At 41.8% G+C, this 21,203-nt stretch overlaps 1 protein-coding gene across 1 annotated transcript; it reads left to right on the top strand.

Moving 5' to 3' along the window:
• Positions 1–4,715: 4,715 nt before the first annotated feature.
• LOC311100847 (1-acyl-sn-glycerol-3-phosphate acyltransferase epsilon-like) lies at positions 4,716–21,203 on the top strand. The gene is made up of 8 exons (XM_084141829.1): positions 4,716–5,460; positions 6,558–6,627; positions 6,794–6,909; positions 11,316–11,405; positions 12,098–12,188; positions 14,669–14,830; positions 18,476–18,599; positions 19,103–21,203. Exons 1-8 carry the CDS (start codon positions 5,242–5,244, stop codon positions 19,326–19,328), a joined length of 1,098 nt encoding a protein of 365 aa, XP_083997955.1. The 5' UTR covers positions 4,716–5,241; the 3' UTR covers positions 19,329–21,203.

The raw sequence follows: 21,203 nt of genomic DNA, 5'->3' as shown, positions 1-21,203 counted from the left end.
AGACAACGTTCCCCTCTTGATTTTCCCACCTTTGATTTGAGAGGATGTGTTTCAGATCAGGGCGGCTGTGTTCCCTGCATCCTGTCTCAAGCCTTTCTTAAACTAGCGTGGAGTAGCATGAGGACAGAACAGTTCCAAATAGCTTAGTCAGTTGACCCCAGAAAGGTTCAAATAGTATTCAAAAACATTATCCATACTGATAAAATATTGTGATTTATTCAGGAGCTTAAGCATGTTTTGATGTGTATTCATCCATAGGGAGGGGGCATAGGCAATAAATGTTGTTGGGAAAACTGTCTTCCAAGGAGACTTGTGCCTGTCGAGGAACGCAATGATTTTTTTTATTTATGCTGGCTCATTTTCAAAGGTGCCAACGAGCTCCGGAATGTGTGCTCTATTTTAACTTAGTGGTTGTTTTTTGGTTGTGCGTGTACAGTCACCCTCGGGAGATCTTACATAGGTCGGCTATTCAAGGCTTTGGGTTATAGTAGAGCGCGACAAGCTGCTTGATGAAGGGAGGTGCACAAGCGCCATAAAAACCATGACCATTTTGACATCTCTGCAGCTACGTCTACTTGCATGTTTGATACATTTTAGAAGTTATAGAGGTACCATTAAGTCCTGTGGTTTGACTTGTAGGACATCAACATAATGCTGTTCATGCGTATACTGAAACACTTGGCAAACATAGCTGGTTTACGTTAACCTTTGGCTTGAATGGATGAGAGATCAAGTTGGGTCGGTGCAAAGTGAGGGTCACACATTAACAAACCCGACAAGAGCCCCTCTCAGTTGTATGCAGTGCAGTTCAGTAGTTGAGCTCTTCTAGTGACGACAGACATAAAACATACAATACTAATAACGAGGCTGATTTGCTTTATACACAAGGCTGATTATTACTTTTATATAATTTAACAATATTTAAACATGACATAAGATTTATGGTGTATTGCATTTATTATTTTCAAGATGAGCCAGCCTGTTATGTACAGTAAAAATGTTTTTCCAGTCATTGTCTATTCTAATGATGTGAGCTATATCAAACCGCTGATATCACACACGGGGCGATGCAGGTGGTCTACAAAGGAAGTGAATCCGCTTGGAGGATGTTTTGTCTTAAACCCCAGGGATGTTTCTCCATCATGGTCCTCTTCCTATTGCTCCACTAGCTTCATTCTTCATTTCCCTTTACACTGAAGCTCTACATATTTCACCTCTCTCTTTGACTGACAGTTTTGTACTTTGAGAAAATGGTCTTACAAATATTCCAAAGGTCCTATAACCTTTTTAGGTATATTGTGTGTGTATTTTTAAGCATCAGTTCCTATTACAATGCATTGCATTTGCCTTCTAGTCACACTCAAGTCCCAGCACACACAAGAAGCGGAACTACAGGAAGTGAAGTGATGTAACAGAATGTGAAGGAAATGCAGCACGTTTTAGGCAGATGACCACAGAGGAAGGCCGCTTTCAGAAAAACTGGAGTTGGTTCATGGGTTCCGGTTGAATCGTTACGCCATTAGATGTGTGGGCGTCGATGATTGTCTGTCAGTCGTTTCATGTCTGGAGGAAGCGCATCAGGGGGAAGAAGGTGACTCACACAATGACCTAGCCTATTTATGCCGGAATTGTCATCCAAAGCCCAATCCGCTTCATGCTCCTTTGAGGATGCTAAAAGGCTATATAGACACAATAGGCTACTAGTGGTATTTGTATATAATGTAGAGGATATTTATTGTTTATTAAATACTAGTTTGTTCTTAGGACACATTTTAAGATAATTAAAGACAACTTATTTCCAAAGACGCACAAGAACTGCTCCACGGGCGCCCAGTGTGGTAGCCCCCTGCTCCAACCTCTCCAACCTGTATACATATGCGTGTCTTTCGGAGGGGTTGGGACAAAGCGGAAGTCGAATTTCTGTTGGACCTAGTGTACAATTGTCGATTGAAGAGACCTTAATCTTAACAAGTTTATGCTTTGTCTCTCAATAATCATTCACTGTATTTCTTTGACTCATGAGATTGAAAAACTTTAATTTCATGTCTAGTTACTACAAACCTGATATTTTCATCAGCTGTTGCAGCTTAACCTTCTCATAAAATAAACTCAACTGTCACCTTTTTTGAGGACTGCTTTTGTGACCTGTTTGACTGCACATAATCTGCCAAGCAGCTGTTTTTGATTGGAACCTAATTTAAGAAAAACCACAAACTCAATGTGTTTCATTTTCTGATAATTTAAGGTAATAACAACCAAAATGTTGACAGCCACGGAATAACTTAGAATGTAATGAAAGGAGAGTGTCAAGAAGAACAGAGTTCTTTCATTTCCAAAGGAACATAATTTGAAAGAAACACATATATTGAGTGTCAATTTTTGCCAGCTGTATATGCCAGTTAGCCTACTTCAAATAATATAAGATGTCTCCTGATTGATATTCAACCAATTGCAATGCTCCATTTGAGATGTAGCCCAAGTCTCTGTCACAAATCTCTTGATGCTTCACTTGATTCAAATCAGTGTTCCCTGATGAGAGCCTGTTTTCACTGATAATCCTCACGTCTTCATTATGAATCCACCCCAAGTATCACGCCCCATGAAGTGAACAATGTACTTTAATGCTCCCTTTGAACCATTTGACCAAAGTTTGATTATATAGTATAAGCGATAAAAAGACTCCTGCTATGTACAGAGGAGGACCAACATGCTTTAAAGCCTGAGAATGGCCTGCCAAGAAAAACTTCCAAAAGGTCTAATTTGAGGTAAAACCTGTTTTCTGGCACTCATTCATAAAGTAGCAGATTGGAGCGGCACTCCAGACTTCCCCTGTAGCTTAGAGCACCACTCAGTAGTTTTAAGATGGAGCACAATGTCAGCGAAGACTGCATGTATGTTCTCATTCAGTGCTCTCAGGCAAGGAGGACGGACAGCCTGGACCGCAGCCCAAGGAAATCAAACCAGGCGTTGTATTGAATCTTTTATGTATTACTTGGAGCAACTGTAAGCTATGAGCTGTGTCAGCCAATGTCATAGGACTTCTGTAATCACGCAGATTCTCAGCACAATTAGGCTTAGTGCCCATTGTCCACCCCTAGAGGCTGTGGAGAAGGGGTATTCATCCACCCCTAGAGGCTGTGTAGAAGGAGTATTCGTCCACCCCTAGAGGCTGTGGAAAAGGGCTATTGCTTAGACAGAGATATGGACTGGAGTCCAGGGTGACCAACGTGTCCTCATAGTGAAATACACATGTCTACCTGGTCTGAGTAGGGGATCACCTTTAGATTAAGCTTAATATAGGTACCCTGTTCTACCTTCTCGGACCCCCAAAATGTGCATCGTTATGAACCTAAGACATAAAATCCATTGCTCAAATGACACAATGGAAAGCAGTAAACAAAATGAGTGGATTTAGTTTTTTCCATGTGGTTAGCTTGTTCATATTTTCAATCATTACAAGTCAATAAGCATGGCTCCAGATTACAGAAACCACATGTAATCATCATTCATCATGACTCCTGTTATGACATATTTTACTGCTAAGACGTTTTATGGTTCACTCTGGCAGGCAGATATTAATTTTCAATTCAAACCTCAAATCCCTTTCACATATCGTGTTGTATTTCACATAGGTTTAATTTAAATTCAACATTTGTCAAGATACCAAGTTAGTAGATTGTTGAAGTGGGGAAATACTAGACTGGGTGAGATTTGGGGTCAGATGGGGTCAAGCTTTTTGGAGGGTTTTTGATTATACAGGTGATGACAGCAGCTCTGTTTGTATGAAATGTGGCTATCCCTATACAGGCTAAAGGAAGACTTATTTACAAATTCAAGGTGTTTTTCTGCCCTCTCCTTGTGAAAAGGGAACACTGCAACACACTTGTTGTGACAACTAATGGTCAGCCAAACACACAATACATATACAAAATATACATTGCTGAATAACTACTCTTTTAACTATATTAAGATTGGCTCTTTTTAAAACACAACTGCAAACAACTCCCCCCTTCCTGAAAAGACATCCCACCTTAGACCCTGTCATGTCTCTCCTCCCAGATCTGTAATCTGCAGCAGCACCTGTCTGCAGGGGAGTGCCAGCACGACCTGTTCCTGGGTCAGCCTGCAATGTTTGTCTCCCGGGATGCCCAGTCACAAATCGAGTCATGTCCATCCACCCACTCATTATAGGAAGACTCAAACGCAAAGATTAAAGTCTATTAGCAATGCAGTGCTTTTTTAACCTTGTCGCTTGCAACGCCAGGGCTGTGGGTTCGTTTCCCACGGGGGGCCAGTATGAAAATGTATGCACTCACTAACTGTAAGTCGCTCTGGATAAGAGCGTCTGCTAAATGACTAAAATGTAAATGTAAATGTCCCAGATGCCATAGCAAGGAGTTTGCTATGCATCAAATATGGTTGTTTATACAACAAACTGATACAGGGACCAGGCTAGTGCTTTCATCCATTTGACATTCACTCAGTAATTTACCTTCAAGATATACTGCAGATCACACATCAGACACACACACTACTACCAAAATAGCTTGCAAACGCAGATCATTTTAGGCAGATCTTGCTTTAATGCTGCGGGCACCTGGCACTGTTGTTTTATACCTCAGACTGACACCAGCAAATTAGCAACTGTCCACTTTTAGCAACCACCACTTCAGAACACTTCTTTAAACCAATCAGCTTGCACGATGTTGGTAAGTGGCTTACGAGTTACGCCCAATTACACCATGGAGTCCATGGTAGAGGCAGTTTCTGAACTAAAGTTAAAACTTCTAAGAATGTTGTTGTGATTTACCAATGTAGTTTTAACCGTTATTTTGTAAGACAGCATTTAATCGTTTGGGTCATGGGCCCGTTGAGCAGTGTTTAGCGAAAGCTTGTAGCTAACCGCGGCGGAAGCTAACGTTAGCCGCTTAGCTAGCTAGCTAGCTAGGTAAAGTTAGGTGGCTGTCGGAGATTCGAAGTCGTTTGCTGGTTGTTGTTACGTTGAGCTTTTGCGATATGCATAACATTGACATGTGGTATTACTATATGCTGTTGGCTATATTTGCAACTTCTCACTGCGATAATTTGTGGGGGCTGTCAAGCTACCGCTAACGTTAGCTATCTCTTGCTTTGACAGTTAACAAAGATAACGGTCAACAGAGAAGAAGTGAAAGTGGTGTCTAGTAGATACCAGATATCTTGTAGTTATAGCTACTTGAAGAAGCTATTACGCAGTACAGAATGCTGCTGTCCCTTGTTGTGCACACGTACTCGTTGCGGTACTGGTTTCCTGCAGCGGTTATGATAGGCACAGCTCCAGCTTATGTGCTATCATGGGGTGCTTGTCGTTTGATTTCGGCTTTCCTACCATCAAGAATATACCGCAAGATGGACGACCACCTCTATAACATCTACCAGAGCCTCATCCTCTTTTTCTTTGAAAACTATACCGGGGTGGAGGTGAGTCGGCCTACATTTCACTTAGTTTAAGGACACACACTGACTTATAGCTTGTAAAGTATCTTGTATGGTGACATTATCATGTAATTACAGCTCTAGGAATACAAAAGATGATACTTTTGTGTACATCAATGGACAGGAACTTGACTAACCAGATGGATGCCAGATAGCTCTGTCTCCTCAGTCACTCATCAACTACTCTAACTTGAATAAGTCAGTGGGCTGAGCCCAACTGGGAAATGTGGCTTGTGCAACCTCAGTGCCACTTCAGAGCCCCTCTCTGTTTTCAGTTAAGATAAATGACCTATATCAAATGTTCTCCCTGAAAGAAAAAAAACTACTTTATGGTTATCATTTCTCTCTTTGATGCCACAGGAGAGAGAAAGGTAGTATTAGGTCTAATGGTATGTAGGAAGTGTGTGGTTGTCATTAGTGTCTGGCTACTTGGCCAGCACTAGGGATCAAAATAATGGCTAATATAAAGCTGAGAAATGAATGTGGTCTGCATACATATAGGCCTATACGAGTCTGGGACATTGCATAAAGCATCCAGTTTTACCAGTGGTATGCTGTTTCTTTCGTCAGTGTATCAGCACGTGTCTGATCAGTCAGGAAGTTAACTTCGCAGCCACTCTTTTGTGGTTCATCTTTGTGTTTGCTATTTAAGCCTAGTCTGGTGGGAACTTCATTTATTGTGGGTGTTCATGAATATGGCTCTCAAAATGATATAATTGCACATATGCCTACAGTAGGTATACTGTTTCAAACATGTTATCTTATGAAGCACAACAACGCCTCAGGTGTTTGAACAAGTGACGCTCTTGATTAATTATTAACAGCTTGTATAAGGCTATTAAGCTGATGAGAACAGTTTATGAACGAAAACACTGAGACATGGTTGGCATGCCATTGGATTTCTCAGCGCTAAGTGGATTTTCCACAACAAAATCCTGGGTGAAAGTCTAATTACGAAGGTTGGCACAAATTATATCAGTTTGGCAACCACCCAAATTTCTTCCATTTTATTTCTGATGTCTCTCATTATGCCCTTATGGTGTCTTTTAGGCCTAACACTGTGCTGATTCTTCCTTCTTTAGATTGTTATTTATGGAGACATACCAAAGAATAAAGAGAATGTGGTCTACCTTTCCAACCATCAATGCACAGGTGAGCTTTTCCTATTCAACAAGATGTTTTACTAATTAATTTCTCTTCATTCTGAGATAAAAGTTTGGCGTATGATGCGGTGAAATTTGAGGATTTCATCGGAGAACACTGCGGTTTACACTGCAGTTGGACTAAAACCCTTATTTTCTATTGTCTTGTCATACAGCGGACTGGATCATTGCTGACATGTTAGCCATTAGGCAGAAAGCACTTGGCCATGTGAGATATGTCCTGAAAGATGGTCTGAAGTGGCTCCCATTGTACGGATGGTATTTCTCTCAGGTAATATATTTATGTAAAAGATGTAGGCCTTTGTTTCCTTTTTCTGTACATACTGAATTTATTATTACTTATTATGAATACTTTCTAGTTATGTACCTTTTGTAATGTTTTTTATTTTCTTCATCTGAGTGGCAGTCCCTTTTTCAGGATCCTGTCTTTCAAAGATAATTCGTAAAAATCAAAATAACTTCACAGATCTTCATTGTAAAGGGTTTAAACACTGTTTCCCATGCTTGTTCAATGAACCATACATTTACATTTACGTCATTTAGCAGACGCTCTTATCCAGAGCGACTTACAAATTGGTGCATTCACCTTATAGCCAGTGGGATAACCACTTTACAATATGTTTTTCTTTTTTTTTCTTTGGGGTGGGGTAAGGGGGGTTAGAAGGATTACTTCATCCTATCCCAGGTATTCCTTAAAGAGGTGGGGTTTCAAGTGTCTCCGGAAGGTGGTCAGTGACTCCGCTGTCCTGGCGTCGTGAGGGAGCTTGTTCCACCATTGGGGTGCCAGAGCAGCGAAAAGTTTTGACTGGGCTGAGTGGGAACTGTGCTTCCGCAGAGGTAGGGGGGCCAGCAGGCCAGAGGTGGATGAACGCAATGCCCTCGTTTGGGTGTAGGGACTGATGAGAGCCTGAAGGTACGGAGGTGCCGTTCCCCTCACAGCTCCGTAGGCAAGCACCATGGTCTTGTAGCAGATGCGAGCTTCAACTGGAAGCCAGTGGAGTGTGCGGAGGAGCGGGGTGACGTGAGAGAACTTGGGAAGGTTGAACACCAGACGGGCTGCGGCATTCTGGATGAGTTGTAGGGGTTTAATGGCACAGGCAGGGAGCCCAGCCAACAGCGAGTTGCAGTAATCCAGACAGGAGATGACAAGTGCCTGGATTAGGACCTGTGTCGCTTCCTGTGTAAGGCAGGGTCGTACTCTCAGAATGTTGTAGAGCATGAACCTACAGGATCGGGTCACCGCCTTGATGTTAGCGGAGAACGACAGGGTGTTGTCCAGGGTCACACCAAGGCTCTTTGCACTCTGGGAGGAGGACACAACGGAGTTGTCAACCGTGATGGTGAGATCATGGAACGGGCAGTCCTTCCCTGGGAGGAAGAGCAGCTCCGTCTTGCCGAGGTTCAGCTTGAGGTGATGATCCGTTATCCACACTGATATGTCTGCCAGACATGCAGAGATGCGATTCGCCACCTGGTTATCAGAAGGGGGAAAGGAGAAGATTAGTTGTGTGTCGTCTGCGTAGCAATGATAGGAGAGGCCATGTGAGGATATGACAGAGCCAAGTGACTTGGTGTATAGCGAGAATAGGATAAACAAGGCTTTCGACTCTGTAAACCACCGCATTCTTATTGGCAGACTAAATAGCCTTGGTTTCTCAAATGACTGCCTCGCCTGGTTCACCAACTACTTCTCAGATAGAGTTCAATGTGTCAAATCGGAGGGCCTGTTGTCTGGACCTATGGCAGTCTCTATGGAGTGCCACAGGGTTCAATTCTTGGGCCGACTCTTTTCTCCATGTATATCAATGATGTCGCTCTTGCTGCTGGTGACTCTCAGATCCACCTCTACGCAGACGACACCATTTTGTATACATCTGGCCCTTCATTGGACACTGTGTTAACAAACCTCCAAACAAGCTTCAATGCCATACAACACTCCTTCAGTAGCCTCCAACTGCTCTTAAACACTAGTAAAACTAAATGCATGCTCTTCAATCGAACGCTGCTAGCACCCGCCCACCCGGCTAGAATCACTACTCTCGACGGGTCTGACCTAGAGTATGTGGACAACTACAAATACCTAGGTGTCTGGTTAGACTGTAAACCAGGGTTCTTCAATTCCGATCCTGACCGGAATTGAAGAACCCTGCTGTAAACTCTCCTTCCAGACTCACATTAAGCATCACCAATCCAAAGTTAAATCTAGAATCGGCTTCCTATTTCGCAACAAAGCCTCCTTCACTCATGCTGCCAAACATGCCATCGTAAAACTGACTATCCTACCGATCATTGACTTCGGCGATGACATTTACAAAATAGCCTCCAACACTCTACTCAGCGAATTGGATGTAGTCTATCACAGTGCCATCCGTTTTGTCACCAAAGCCTCATATACTACCCACCACTGTGACCTGTACGCTCTTGTTGGCTGGTCCTCTGTAGCTCAGCTGGTAGAGCACGGCGCTTGTAACGCCAAGGTAGTGGGTTCGATCCCCGGGACCACCCATACACAAAAATGTATGCACGCATGACTGTAAGTCGCTTTGGATAAAAGCGTCTGCTAAATGGCATATTAATATTCGTCGCCAAACCCACTGGCTCCAGGCCATCTATAAATCACTGCTAGGCAAATCCCCGCCTTATCTGAGCTCATTGGTCACCATAGCAACACCCACCCGTAGTATGCGCTCCAGCAGGTATATCTCACTGGTCATCCCCAAAGCCAACACCTCCTTTGGCCGCCATTCCTTCCAGTTCTCTGCTGCCAATGACTGAAACGAATTGCAAAAATCTCTGAAGCTGTAGACTCTTATCTCCCTCACTAACTTTAAGCATCAGTTGTCAGAGCACCTTACCGATCACTGCACCTGTACATAGCCCATCTGAAATTAGCCCACCCAACTACCTCATCCCCATATTGTGAGCACCCCAGTATCTCTATTTGCACATCATCTCTTGCACATCTATCATTCCAGTGTTAATACTAATTGTAATTATTTTGCACTATGGCCTATTTATTGCCTTACCTCCATAACTTGCTACATTTGCACACACTGTATATATATTTTCTGTTGTATTTTTGACTTGTTTTACCCCATATGTAACTCTGTGTTGTTTTTATCGCACTGCTTTGCTTTATCTTGGCCAGGTCGCAGTTGTAAATGAGAACTAGTTGTCAACTGGCTTACCTGGTTAAATAAAGGTGACAAAAAATAAAAAATAATTAATGAACATGGACCTGTGGAACGGTCGTTAAGACACTAACAGCTTACAGACGGTAGGCAATTAAGGTCACAGTTATGAAAACTTAGTACACTAAAGAGGCCTTTCTACTGACTCTGAAAAACACCAAAGAAAGATGCCCAGGGTCCCTGCTCATCTGCGTGAACGTGCCTTAGGCATGCTGCAAGGAGGCATGAGGACTGCAGATGTGGTCAGGGCAATAAATTGCAATGTCCGTACTGTAAGATGCTACAGGGAGACAGGACGGACAGCTGATCATCCTCGCAGTGGCAGACCATGTGTAACAACACCTGCACAGGATCGGTACATCCGAACATCACACCTGCGGGACAGGTACAGGATGGCAACAACAACTGCCCGAGTTATATCAGGAATGCACAATCCCTCCATCAGTGCTCAGACTGTCTGCAATAGGCTGAGAGAGCAAAAAGTGCTCTTCACTGACGAGTCACGGTTTTGTCTCACCAGGGGTGATGGTCGGATTCGCGTTTATCGTCGAAGGAATGAACGTTACACCGAGGCCTGTACTCTGAAGTGGGATCAATTTGGAGGTGGAGGGTCCGTCATGGTCTGGGGCAGTGTGTCACAGCATCATCGGACTGAGCTTGTTGTCATTGCAGGCAATCTCAAAGCTGTGCGTTACAGGGAAGACATCCTCCTCCCTCATGTGGTACCCTTCCTGCAGGCTCATCCTGACATGACCCTCCAGCATGACAATGCCACCAGCCATACTGCTTGTTCTGTGTGTGGTTTCCTGCAAGACAGGAATGTCAGTGTTCTGCCATGGCCAGCGAAGAGGCCAGATCTCAATCACATTGAGCACATCTGGGACCTGTTGGATCGGAGGGTGAGGGCTAGGGCCATTCCCCCCATAAATGTCTGGGAACTTGCAGGTGCCTTGGTGGAAGAGTGGGGTAACATCTCACAGCAAGAACTGGCAAATCTAGTGCAGTCCATGAGGAGGAGATGCACTGCAGTACTTAATGCAGCTGGTGGCCACACCAGATACTGACTGTTACTTTTGATTTTGACCCCCCCCCCCCCCCCCCCTTTGTTCAGGGACACATTATTCCATTTCTGTTAGTCACATGTCTGTGGAACTTGTTCAGTTTATGTCTCAGTTGTTGAATCTTGTTATGTTCATACAAATATTTACACATGTTAAGTTTGCTGAAAATAAACACAGTTGACATTGAGAGGACTTTTTTTTTTTTTCTGAGTTTATATGTGTGTGTGAAATAATGAATAACAAATAAATGAACTGAAAATGAAATTAGATTAATTTAAATATTGTACTTGTAACCCCCCCCCCCCAAAAAAAAAAAAAAAAAAGATTTTTGCACTGTCAAAGATATGATATGTGTATTGTGCTTATTGGTATGCTTCATTTAAGCCTATGTTGTGTAAATTTTTTCTCAAATGTTATTTTCTTAGCATGGCGGTGTCTACGTGAAGCGAAACGCAAAGTTTGACGAGAAGGCAATGAAAAATAAGCTCTCTTCACAGACAGTGTTGGGAACACCAGTAAGTATTTATGGAGCACACTGACAGAAACTGTCTGATATGGGAATGTTATTTCCTCCCCAAAACCATTTTTTTTGGGGGAAAATGTGCATGTTTCTTGCACTGTAGCCAATAACTTTTTACATGGCTGCCAACAAAACAAACGTTTTATACTGCCACTTCATTCCAATGGATTCTGTTGATGGGCTGTGAGGCTGTCAGTGAATACCATGAAAGTGCTCTTACATTATCCAAATTGTCATTTTTTTAAAGAGCATTGCTATTCTAAAAGATACAAAATACATTAAACTAACTGAAATATTTATAATGGCCTTTTTGGTCACTGGCATGTCCATTCTAAATGTTTCCCTGTGTCTAGTCTATATCAGGAAGGACAGCTGTTGCCAAATAACTTTTTCCCAGGACACTTCAGATCCACAGCTTTTTGTTTGGTCTTCCGGGCTAGCATTTTGGCATGATCTTATGACTTGTCTAGTCTACATGACAGCCAAGTTGCAGCGTTTTCAGATGTGCATGCATGGGTATGTAGAGTATAGACAGGGATGTATGAAATGGGTACCTGTCAGTGCCTTGAAGTCTAGTAACCTTGCTGTAAAACTGCACTCTTATCTAAAGAGCAATGATGTGCTGATCTCCCCTGTAAGACTTCACCTGTCCTAACTCAACCACCATTTGGTTTGTTATCTGTGCAGATGTATCTTGTCATCTTCCCAGAAGGAACCCGATACAACCCTGAACTCAAGAAGATGATCAGTGACAGTCAGGCTTTTTCCGCTAAAGAAGGTGCTCTTTCATACTTTCAAATGTAGTATTATTGATTTTGAGGGAGTGTATTCTTGCATGACTAATAGCAAAGCTTTGGGGATGATGAATGAATGGGGGGTCATGTAATGGGGGGTCATGTAAAGGTGCATTGCAACAGGTACTTCAGCTTCTACCCCACCCATTCCTCCCTAAAAGCTTTATGGTCAGTGCTATCCGGGATCCTTGGGACGTCCCTTTCCTAAAACCTTACCCCAACCCTTATCTTAACCATTTTAAATTTCAACTTCAATGGGGTAGGGATGTCCCAAGGATCCCGGATAGCAGTGACCAATGCTTAATGGACTTCTTATATCACGTTGAAAGTGGTTGTTGTAGCACAGAATTGTTTTACCCTCTTCAACCTCTCAAACTCAGCCAGTGGCCATGTTCACTAGTGATGGGGGAAGAAATCGATAGTTACATATTGACAATACATCGTATTGTTTTGACAATATCGCAATATTATTTTTGCACCAGTTGGCTGTACCTGCCCCAAAACTCCAGTATTTTCCCTTAATAGCATGTTCTCCATCTTCTTTTTAAACAGGGAGCCAATTTGTTTTCAGCAAAAACAAATCCATGACTGATCAAAACTAGTTTTCTCATGGCTCTCTCTTGTCCCTCTGCAGCAGACATATGGTGAGCAATATGTTTGGAACATCGAATCGCAATAAAATCACAGTATAGAATCGCAATACATATCGTATCGGCACTTAAGTATCGTGATAATATCGTATTGTGAAGTCCCTGGCAATTCCCAGCCCTAATACAGTGGAGAACTCAAACCACATCACTTTTTAAAAACAGTAGAAGGGTATTTGGGTCATTGGCAGTAACAAAGGTTTTTAATACAACTCGCAACATGAAAGCAAAATCCATTTACTATAACAGCGAATACATTCTACCCACAACTAACTTTTTGCCATCTATGTAAAAATGTCAAGACCCAAATGTTGACAGCATTGGAGGGGAAGCTTAGACAAAATGAAAAGCCGCCTGGCTGTTTTGTATTTTTTCTCATCGCCAGTGGATTGCTGGTACAGCGCCAAGAGCTTGGCAGCTCCAACCAGTGATCTGCTTTAATGAAATATCCCAGAGGCTGGAGCTTAAAAATTGGGCAAAAGATTAACTTGTGATTACAAAAGTATTTTACTGCTGGCTGATAAGTGATTTATAATGTTGCTAAACCTAATTCGCAAGAGCAAATTGAATGGTTTAAAAGCTGGTGCATATTACATTTTGTTTAATAAAGTAGGATATATTAGTTTAGTAGCAGACATTTTGTTTAATAAAGTAGGATTTATTAGTTTGGCAGAAGACTGATATATTACTTATAGTTTACTGTAATGCACATATTTTTCTATATTTAAAGTTCAATATTAATAAAATGAAGATAATGCTAAAGATTAAAGATCATAATTCCTTGTCGTCTGAAGTTATAACATTTGTCCATCAGAGATTGCAGATTTCCCAATGAACTGCCTTGGCCATCACAGCTACATCCCCATGTTATGGAGCGGAACATATACACGGTGTGGTACTTGATAAACTGCAGTCCTTTGCGTGCGTAGCTACAGATTTAACTAGAAAAATCTGTCACTGAAATCAAAATGCCAAATATCACCTGCCCCTGTAAGTCCTAGTAAACCGCTCTAGGGATTTGGGTTTAGCACATGACTATATGATCTGCCTGCCGTAAGGTGGGGGTATAGTAGAGAAATGAGAATGGTGCCACGTATATTCTACCAACAACAGGATGGAACAACACATTTGTTATGCAGTAGTAGTTGGTCCCAAAGAAAAACCTGTGGACTTTGGACAGAGTTCAATCAAGATTAAATCAGGGGAGAATAACAGGCCTGTTAAATGACCTCTTAATTGTGTATATATGGTTTTAGATAATTGCTGGTCTCAAATGCAGCCGACAATCTTTCTGATTAGTGATTACAACAACCGGGTGACATTTGGAAGACGTCATTTGTCACCTCACTCAGTGAAGTATGGGATAGTTTGACCATTGCTAATTCAATTTGTCCACGTCTGTCTACCATTTCAGTTATGTGAACAAGTGAAGTTATGTGTCCTGATCATTTGAATGGAGGGCTGTATTCCCCAGACACTATACTTTTTGTTAGCCTTTATTGAAAGATCCAAATGAAATCCTGGTACTAGAAACAGTGTCTTGTTTAACACTGCTATTGGAAACTTGGTATAATTAACACTGCATGTCACCTGGCACAACCAAGAGATTTAACAGCGCCAGGTCGCCTAGCGGTCAAGAGTGTTGGGCCAGTAACTGAAAGGTCACTGGTTCGAATCCCCGAGCCGACTAGGTGAAGAATCTGTCTGTGCCCTTGAGCAAGGCACTTAACCATAATTGCTCCTGTAAGTGGCTCTGGATAAGATAAAATATAAATGTAAAAAAAATGAACCAATGCTCTCCTGTTCATTTCCTTCAGGGCTGGCTATCTTGGACCACGTTCTGACCCCAAGAATGAAAGCCTCTCACATTGCCATAGAAACCATGAGGAACCACCTGGATGCTGTGTATGACGTCACCGTGGTGTATGAGGGAACACTGGGCAAAAGCAGTGAAAGACATCCTGCCCCATCAATGCCAGGTATGAGGTTGTTCCAGACAATTCAATTATTTCAGGTATTAAGGGGGGATTTTGATGCTAGCAATCATCTTCAAAATTTCCACACGCAACTGGAGTTACTCAGTTCATTATCAGTATAACATTGTTCTCCTAATTAAAACAGAAAATAACTTGGCTTCCTGTAAACAGTGCGTGTTATGTTGTGGTGTTTTTGATTCCTCTGTGTTCCCAAAGCCTTTTTGAAAAGCCTTGGTGTGAAAACATCCTGTTGCTTTCAGGAATAAACAGTGATGTGCTGGTAGTAAACAGCATGGGAAGAATGGAAAAGCATGTTTGTCTAAGTACACCTCCTGTTCATTTCCCAGTATTTCACATGTTATTGAGGTGACACTATTGAAGGAGGAAATGACTGAACCGTGTTTGAACTGAAAACAGGAAAGTTTTCCGCACTGAAACGGTTGACCTTCTTGCAACCAAACTCAATGGGTATCAAATCATTTTGGTATCAAATATTGTCACCCCTAATCTTTCACCCTTATTGATAAAACACAAGTATTTGCTCTGATTGGCTGGTGTCCAGGCTCTTCCTGGTTTCAAGCTAGGTTGAAATAAGGTTAAGACAACATAATAATTTCATGCAGAAGCGTTTGAAAATAAACTAATACATTGGACCAGTCTTGGAGCAAAAATGACTGGAAGTGAATGTTTTCACTACAGAAAGTTTGCCATCAAAGTGGAAAATACAGAGCATTCAGAAAGTATTCAGACGCCTTGACCTTTTCCACATTTTGTTACGTTACAGCCTTAATCTAAAATTGATTCAATATAATTTTTTCTTCATCAATCTACACACAATACCCCGTAATGACAAAGCGAAAACAGCTTTTTAGACGTTTTGCAAATGTATTACAAATAAAAAACAGAAATACCTTATTTACATAAGTATTCAGACCCTTTGCTATTGGACTCGAAATTGAGCTCAGGTGCATCCTGTTTCCATTGATCATCCTTGATGTTTCTACAACTTTGATTGGAGTCCACCTGTGGTGAATTCAATTGATTGCACATGATTTGGAAAGGCACACACCTGTCTGTATAAGGTCCCACAGTTGACAGTGCATGTCAGAGCAAAAACCAAGCCATGAGGTCGAAGGAATTGTCCATAGAGCTCCGAGACAGACAGGATTGTGTCGAGGCACAGATCTGGGGAAGGGTACCAAAAAATGTCTGCAGCATTGGAGGTCCCCAAGAGCACAGTGGCCTCCATCATTCTTAAATGGAAGAAGTTTGGAACCACCAAGACTCTTCCTAGAGCTGGCTGCCCGGCCAAACTGCGCAATCGGGGGAGAAGGGCCTTGGTCAGGGAGGTGACCAAGAACCCGACGGTCACTCTGAAAGAGCTGAAGAGTTCCTCTGGGGAGATGGGAGAACCTTCTAGAAGGACAACCATCTCTGCAGCACTCCACCAATCAGGCCTTTATGGTAGAGTGGCCAGACGGAAGCCATTCCTCAGTAAAAGGCACATGAACGCCCATTTGGAGTTTGCCAAAAGGCACCTAAAGACTCTCAGACCATGAGAAACAAGATTCTCTGGTCTGATGAAACCAAGATTGAATTCTTTGGCCTAAATGCCAAAAGTCACATCTGGAGAGATCCTTGATGAAAACCTGCTCCAGAGCGCTCAGGAGCTCAGACTGGGGAGAAGGTTTACCTTCCAACAGGACAATGACCCTAAGCACACAGCCAAGGCAACGCAGGAGTGGCTTCGGGACAAGTCTCTGAATGTCCTTGAGTGGCCCAGCCAGAGCCTGGACTTGAACCCAATCGAACATCTCTGGAGAGACCTGAAAATAGCTGTGCAGCGACGGTCCCCATCCAACCTGACAGAGCTTGAGAGGATCTGCAGAAAATAATGGGAGAAACTCCCCAAATACAGGTTTGCCAAGCTTGTAGCGTCATACCCAAGACGACTCGAGGCTGTAATCGCTGCCAAAGGTGCTTCAAAAAAGTACTGAGTAAAGGGTCTGAATACTTATGTAAATGTGATATTTCCAAAAACCAGTTTTTGCTTTGTCATTATGGAGTATTGTGTGTAGATTGATTGAAGAAAAAAATATATTTTAGAGTAAGGCTGTAACATAACAAAATTTGGAAAAAGTCAAGGGGTCTGAATACTTTCCGAATGCACTGTAAACACAGTCTTAGTGAATTTCAGCTAACTACACAGCAAACACATAGCATACCTGTTTTACTGTCTATTAATTTTAACATTTTTCAAATTATCTACAGCCACTGCTGGTCACGTTTTCAATAGATCCGCAACGGCGCTGGTGAATGAATGTGTTTATTTTCGAATGCTCCGCATTGAATCAGTCCTTTGTCTTAACCTGCATATTTTCGACCTAGGTATCATGTGAACCCACGTTGATATAAACTGAAATAAACTGTAATATCCATTGAATGACTGATGCAGTGGTTATGGGGGTTTATTCCATGGGAACGTTTCGAAGCACGGCCCCAGATTCGGCAGTTTGCTTATTTTTAACGTCAACGTTTCCATGGGAGCTTTCAGCTAAGCTGTCTGATCAGAGTTATTGTTTTGTCATGTACGACATGCGCAGGGATTTTACTTTTCTCTTATCTTGGCTTTTAACCTTCATATGGCAGGATTCAAAATGCTGCCAGTTCTCAAGGCTAATGCCCCGCTTGCATTGATGGAATTATCATGACATCAGAACATGTTAGTGATGTTTGATATAGTGGTTCTAAAATGTCTCCTGCGATTAGGACCTCTAATATTTATTAGATGACTCCATGTCTTTCTAACAAAATGGCTCAAGGAATTGAAGATCATCCAAGCATTCATTCTTGTCAATTCAATTCTTGAGAAATTTGACATTGAATCAGAGCTGGTGTGTAATGCTTTTGTCTATCATTTGAGATAATAGCTATACGCTTTAGAATCACTGTGCCATCTTGACCTTCTTTAAAAGGCAGGAGTTAGTGTAAATCAACCATGTAGATGTTTTCCAATGGGTCACAGGAAAGGCTGACTCTTCTGTCATAAGTGCTCTCCCTCTGGGGAGGCTGGAGTGACGTGACATGTGGTCCTTTTTTGCTTTCTTATATCTCAGGAGACTTTTGTAATTTGATCCAGCTGTTTCTCCATGATAACATGGAACTGAACAAATTGCCTTCACGAGTGTAGTGTGAGGGATAATGGTTTTAATGACTGCTTTACCGTTGTGGATCTGGCTGATTGGATGAGTCATATGAAAATGCCAAATGGGTACTATGATTAAGAATAGGCCTATAGGCTAATCTGAGGGCCTGTAAGAAAAACACAGCAGGCGGGGCTTTTGAGGAGACTATAGTTTCTAAAGCTGGTCATTCAAATCCGGCTCAGATTGTACAGTGTTTTGGAAATTGTTGGGAAAAACAGACCTCCGTGCAAGCTGTAGTCACTTAGTTCCTCCATTTGGAGTTAGAGGACGGAAGTTTAGAGAGTTCAGGTCAGATCCATTAGATACTGTATCTGAACCTATGTAGTGCCTCATTCACAACCTGTTGAACACAATTTGATGGCTCACTCTCTACGTGGCCTTTGGCTGCTATGCTCTTCCTGATGTTGTTTTGTCTCTCATTCATGTTTTCTCTGTTTGACAGAATTCCTGTGTAAGGAATGTCCCAGAGTTCACATCCACTTTGAACGTGTGGACGTGAAGGAAATTCCACCGGAGTCTGTGTTTTTCCGCAGGTGGCTGCACGAGCGATTTGAGATCAAGGACCAGTGAGTATCCTCTTACCCCCTCTCTCTAACCCTGTCTGACATTATGACACTGACCCATGCACAAATTCCACATGTAGGCCAAGGTTGAGTTCAAGTTAAGAAAATGAATCTGAAATGCTGGCAGAACTTCAATTACTCAAATGGTGGACTGCAATATGAAGGATGCTGGAGCTAGTCTGGTTTGATAAGTCATGTAATAATATGTGTTGAATTCCCCCACTGCACAAGAAAAGTGTGCACTGACCAGGGTTGCAAAATTCCAGTAACTTCCCCATTTTGCCGGGTTTTCCAGAAATCCTGGTTGGAGGATTCCGGATTTCCTGGTTATTCTCACTTAATTCCGGGAATCTCTGGAAAACCTAGTAATTTTTGGAAGGTTACTGGAATTTTGCAACCCTACCACTTACTAACAATTACAGTTATAAATTGTCATGATTGGCTGATTAGACATGAGTTGGGGATATGCATTAACTCTAAAGGGAACCTTCTCTCTTTCTCCACAGGATGTTGACTACTTTCTATGAGTCTGAGGATCCAGACAAAAAAGGCAGATTCCCTGGAGAAGGTCAAAGGTCCCATCTGAGCATTATGAAGACGTTGCCATCGCTGCTATTTTTGGGCGGGCTAACACTGCCAATGCTGTTGACGGAGTCTGGCAGGAAACTCTATGTCCGAACCTGGGTGTATGGGACTCTGTTGGGATGGCTCTGGGTCAACGTTAGTCCTTAAGAAGCTTATGGTGGTCATCAATGCCATCTGCTATGGAAAGACCTTGCCCTTTCACTCACCCATCAGGCAGGGGCGTATGTTTTTCGAAAAACAAAGCACTTGTTGCTGTTAAGGTTTGGTTCTTCTAGAATTCTGTCCAAATGGTTGGCTCATTGCCTACCTAACAGCTGTAAGAAGAGAGAGTGAGATAGATAGATAGAGAAGTGGTTTTGTTTCTTGTGCTGCTTCTTCATTGCTCTATGGTTGTGTGCGTCAACTTGCAGCCAGATAAGGTGAGAAAAATAGAAATAGGGATGTTGTATGTCTTTCTTTCCTTGAATTTCCCCCTTTATCTCAGCCATAAAGTATGAATAGACAGATTTTCTTCCCTATACAGTTTAGCCTATTACATAATTAAATTCTGTAATTTTGCATGTCCAGTGTCCAGCATCCCTTTTCAACATGTAATCTTCCATTAGTTTACCGGAGTTAGGCTTCAGCTCTCTGTTTGAGATGTTATGCTGTGTTCATGTGCTCTTGGAATTATTAACAACTCGGGACTGAGAAACTCCCCAAATGCTCTCAGAATGTTCATAACTCTGCATTGACAACGTCCAAAAAGTAATTTATGAGCTTCCAAGAAGGATGAAATAGGAGTGGGGAGATAACATGTATCGTCCTCTGATCTTTCCAGTAAGATAGTTTAGAGTTTCTTATTCCGAGGAGCATGTGAACCCAGCATTAGAGAGCAGATGTAATATTCAGTACTAATTACAAAGTACTCATTACAAAAGAGAGTGATTAGTGTTTATCCAATAGTCAAATTAATACATTCTTGAGGGTGATGGAGGGATTAGGTCTAAGTGATGGTTACTTAGCCATGTGTTTAAAGTTCTCCTTTTTAATACCCGGTTACAACATGTCTGCTGTATGTGCGCTTTGTTTGTTTGAGTTTTTGCAAAAGTTCCGCAAATTGTTGCCAAACTCTATAGAAGTGCAGGGGTATCAAACAAGTGTTTTTAGGGGGAGGAATGTATCTGTAATCGGGTCAGCTGTACCTGAGGAACCAATATTGTATTTTTTAATTGACCGAAAGATTGCAAGTATATTAGATTTTCTAAAACAAATTCCGTTTTGGAGAGCTTGTTATTGAGGCATTTTTGTATATGCTGCCTTTGCCATGTTACAGATTACACAAGGGGTAGAGATAGCTATATATTGAGACGGCCAATTGTAGTGTATCACAATATAGAATTCATAATCCTTTGTTTACAAAGTCAACTGTATAATATGCGTCACTATTCTAAAAACAGTTATATACTGTATGTCCATTATTTTTCACAATGAAAACATAACTTTTTCAACTGTTGTCACTTTACATGTTGGTATTCTTATTTAATTGAATTATTAAAGGTGTCTTCCAATAGGGATGAAATTAGCCCATGGTAATTACACCTGCCATAACAAGGTCTCATTTACATATCCTTCCTTTAATAACAATGTGGAATGGCAATACAGTTTAGAAACATGATTTCATTCAATTTATTTAATTTAATTCTGTCAACTTGATATATATAAAAAAAGCTGATTGTAAATAATCAAACAATTCTGGTAGACACTATTGTGCCAATTGTACCCAGAAATGTGTGCCTTCTACCAGAGTTAGTCCTCAGCTTCCATCCAGAGGACTGCCCGTAATGACTGGACTGGGACTCCCTCTACTGGACAGCACTGGAACTGTTTTGCACAGCATAGTTTATTGGTGTAATTGTCTTCAGTTATGCGCTTTTGGTGGAATATTTTTTTTTAAGCACTTGATTTTGAGAAGAAAAAAAAAGTAATATGTTTTAGTTTTTTTTTCCTTTTGTAAATAAAGTACCTCATCAAGTTCAGATG

The sequence above is a fragment of the Coregonus lavaretus genome (genome assembly GCF_964263955.1).
Source record: "Coregonus lavaretus genome assembly, chromosome: 25".
Lineage (NCBI taxonomy): Eukaryota > Metazoa > Chordata > Actinopteri > Salmoniformes > Salmonidae > Coregonus > Coregonus lavaretus.
Note: the sequence above shows the minus strand (reverse complement) of the source record. Positions and strands in the feature narration are given on the sequence as shown.

Bases quoted from the DNA above. Each gene is read 5' to 3' on its own strand.
- LOC311100847 (XM_084141829.1), top strand. From the start codon at position 5,242: ATGCTGCTGTCCCTTGTTGTGCACACGTACTCGTTGCGGTACTGGTTT. The intron at 6,910-11,315 runs GTAATATATTTA...TTATTTTCTTAG, and splicing joins ACGGATGGTATTTCTCTCAG to CATGGCGGTGTCTACGTGAA. The intron at 18,600-19,102 runs GTGAGTATCCTC...CTTTCTCCACAG, and splicing joins CGATTTGAGATCAAGGACCA to GATGTTGACTACTTTCTATG.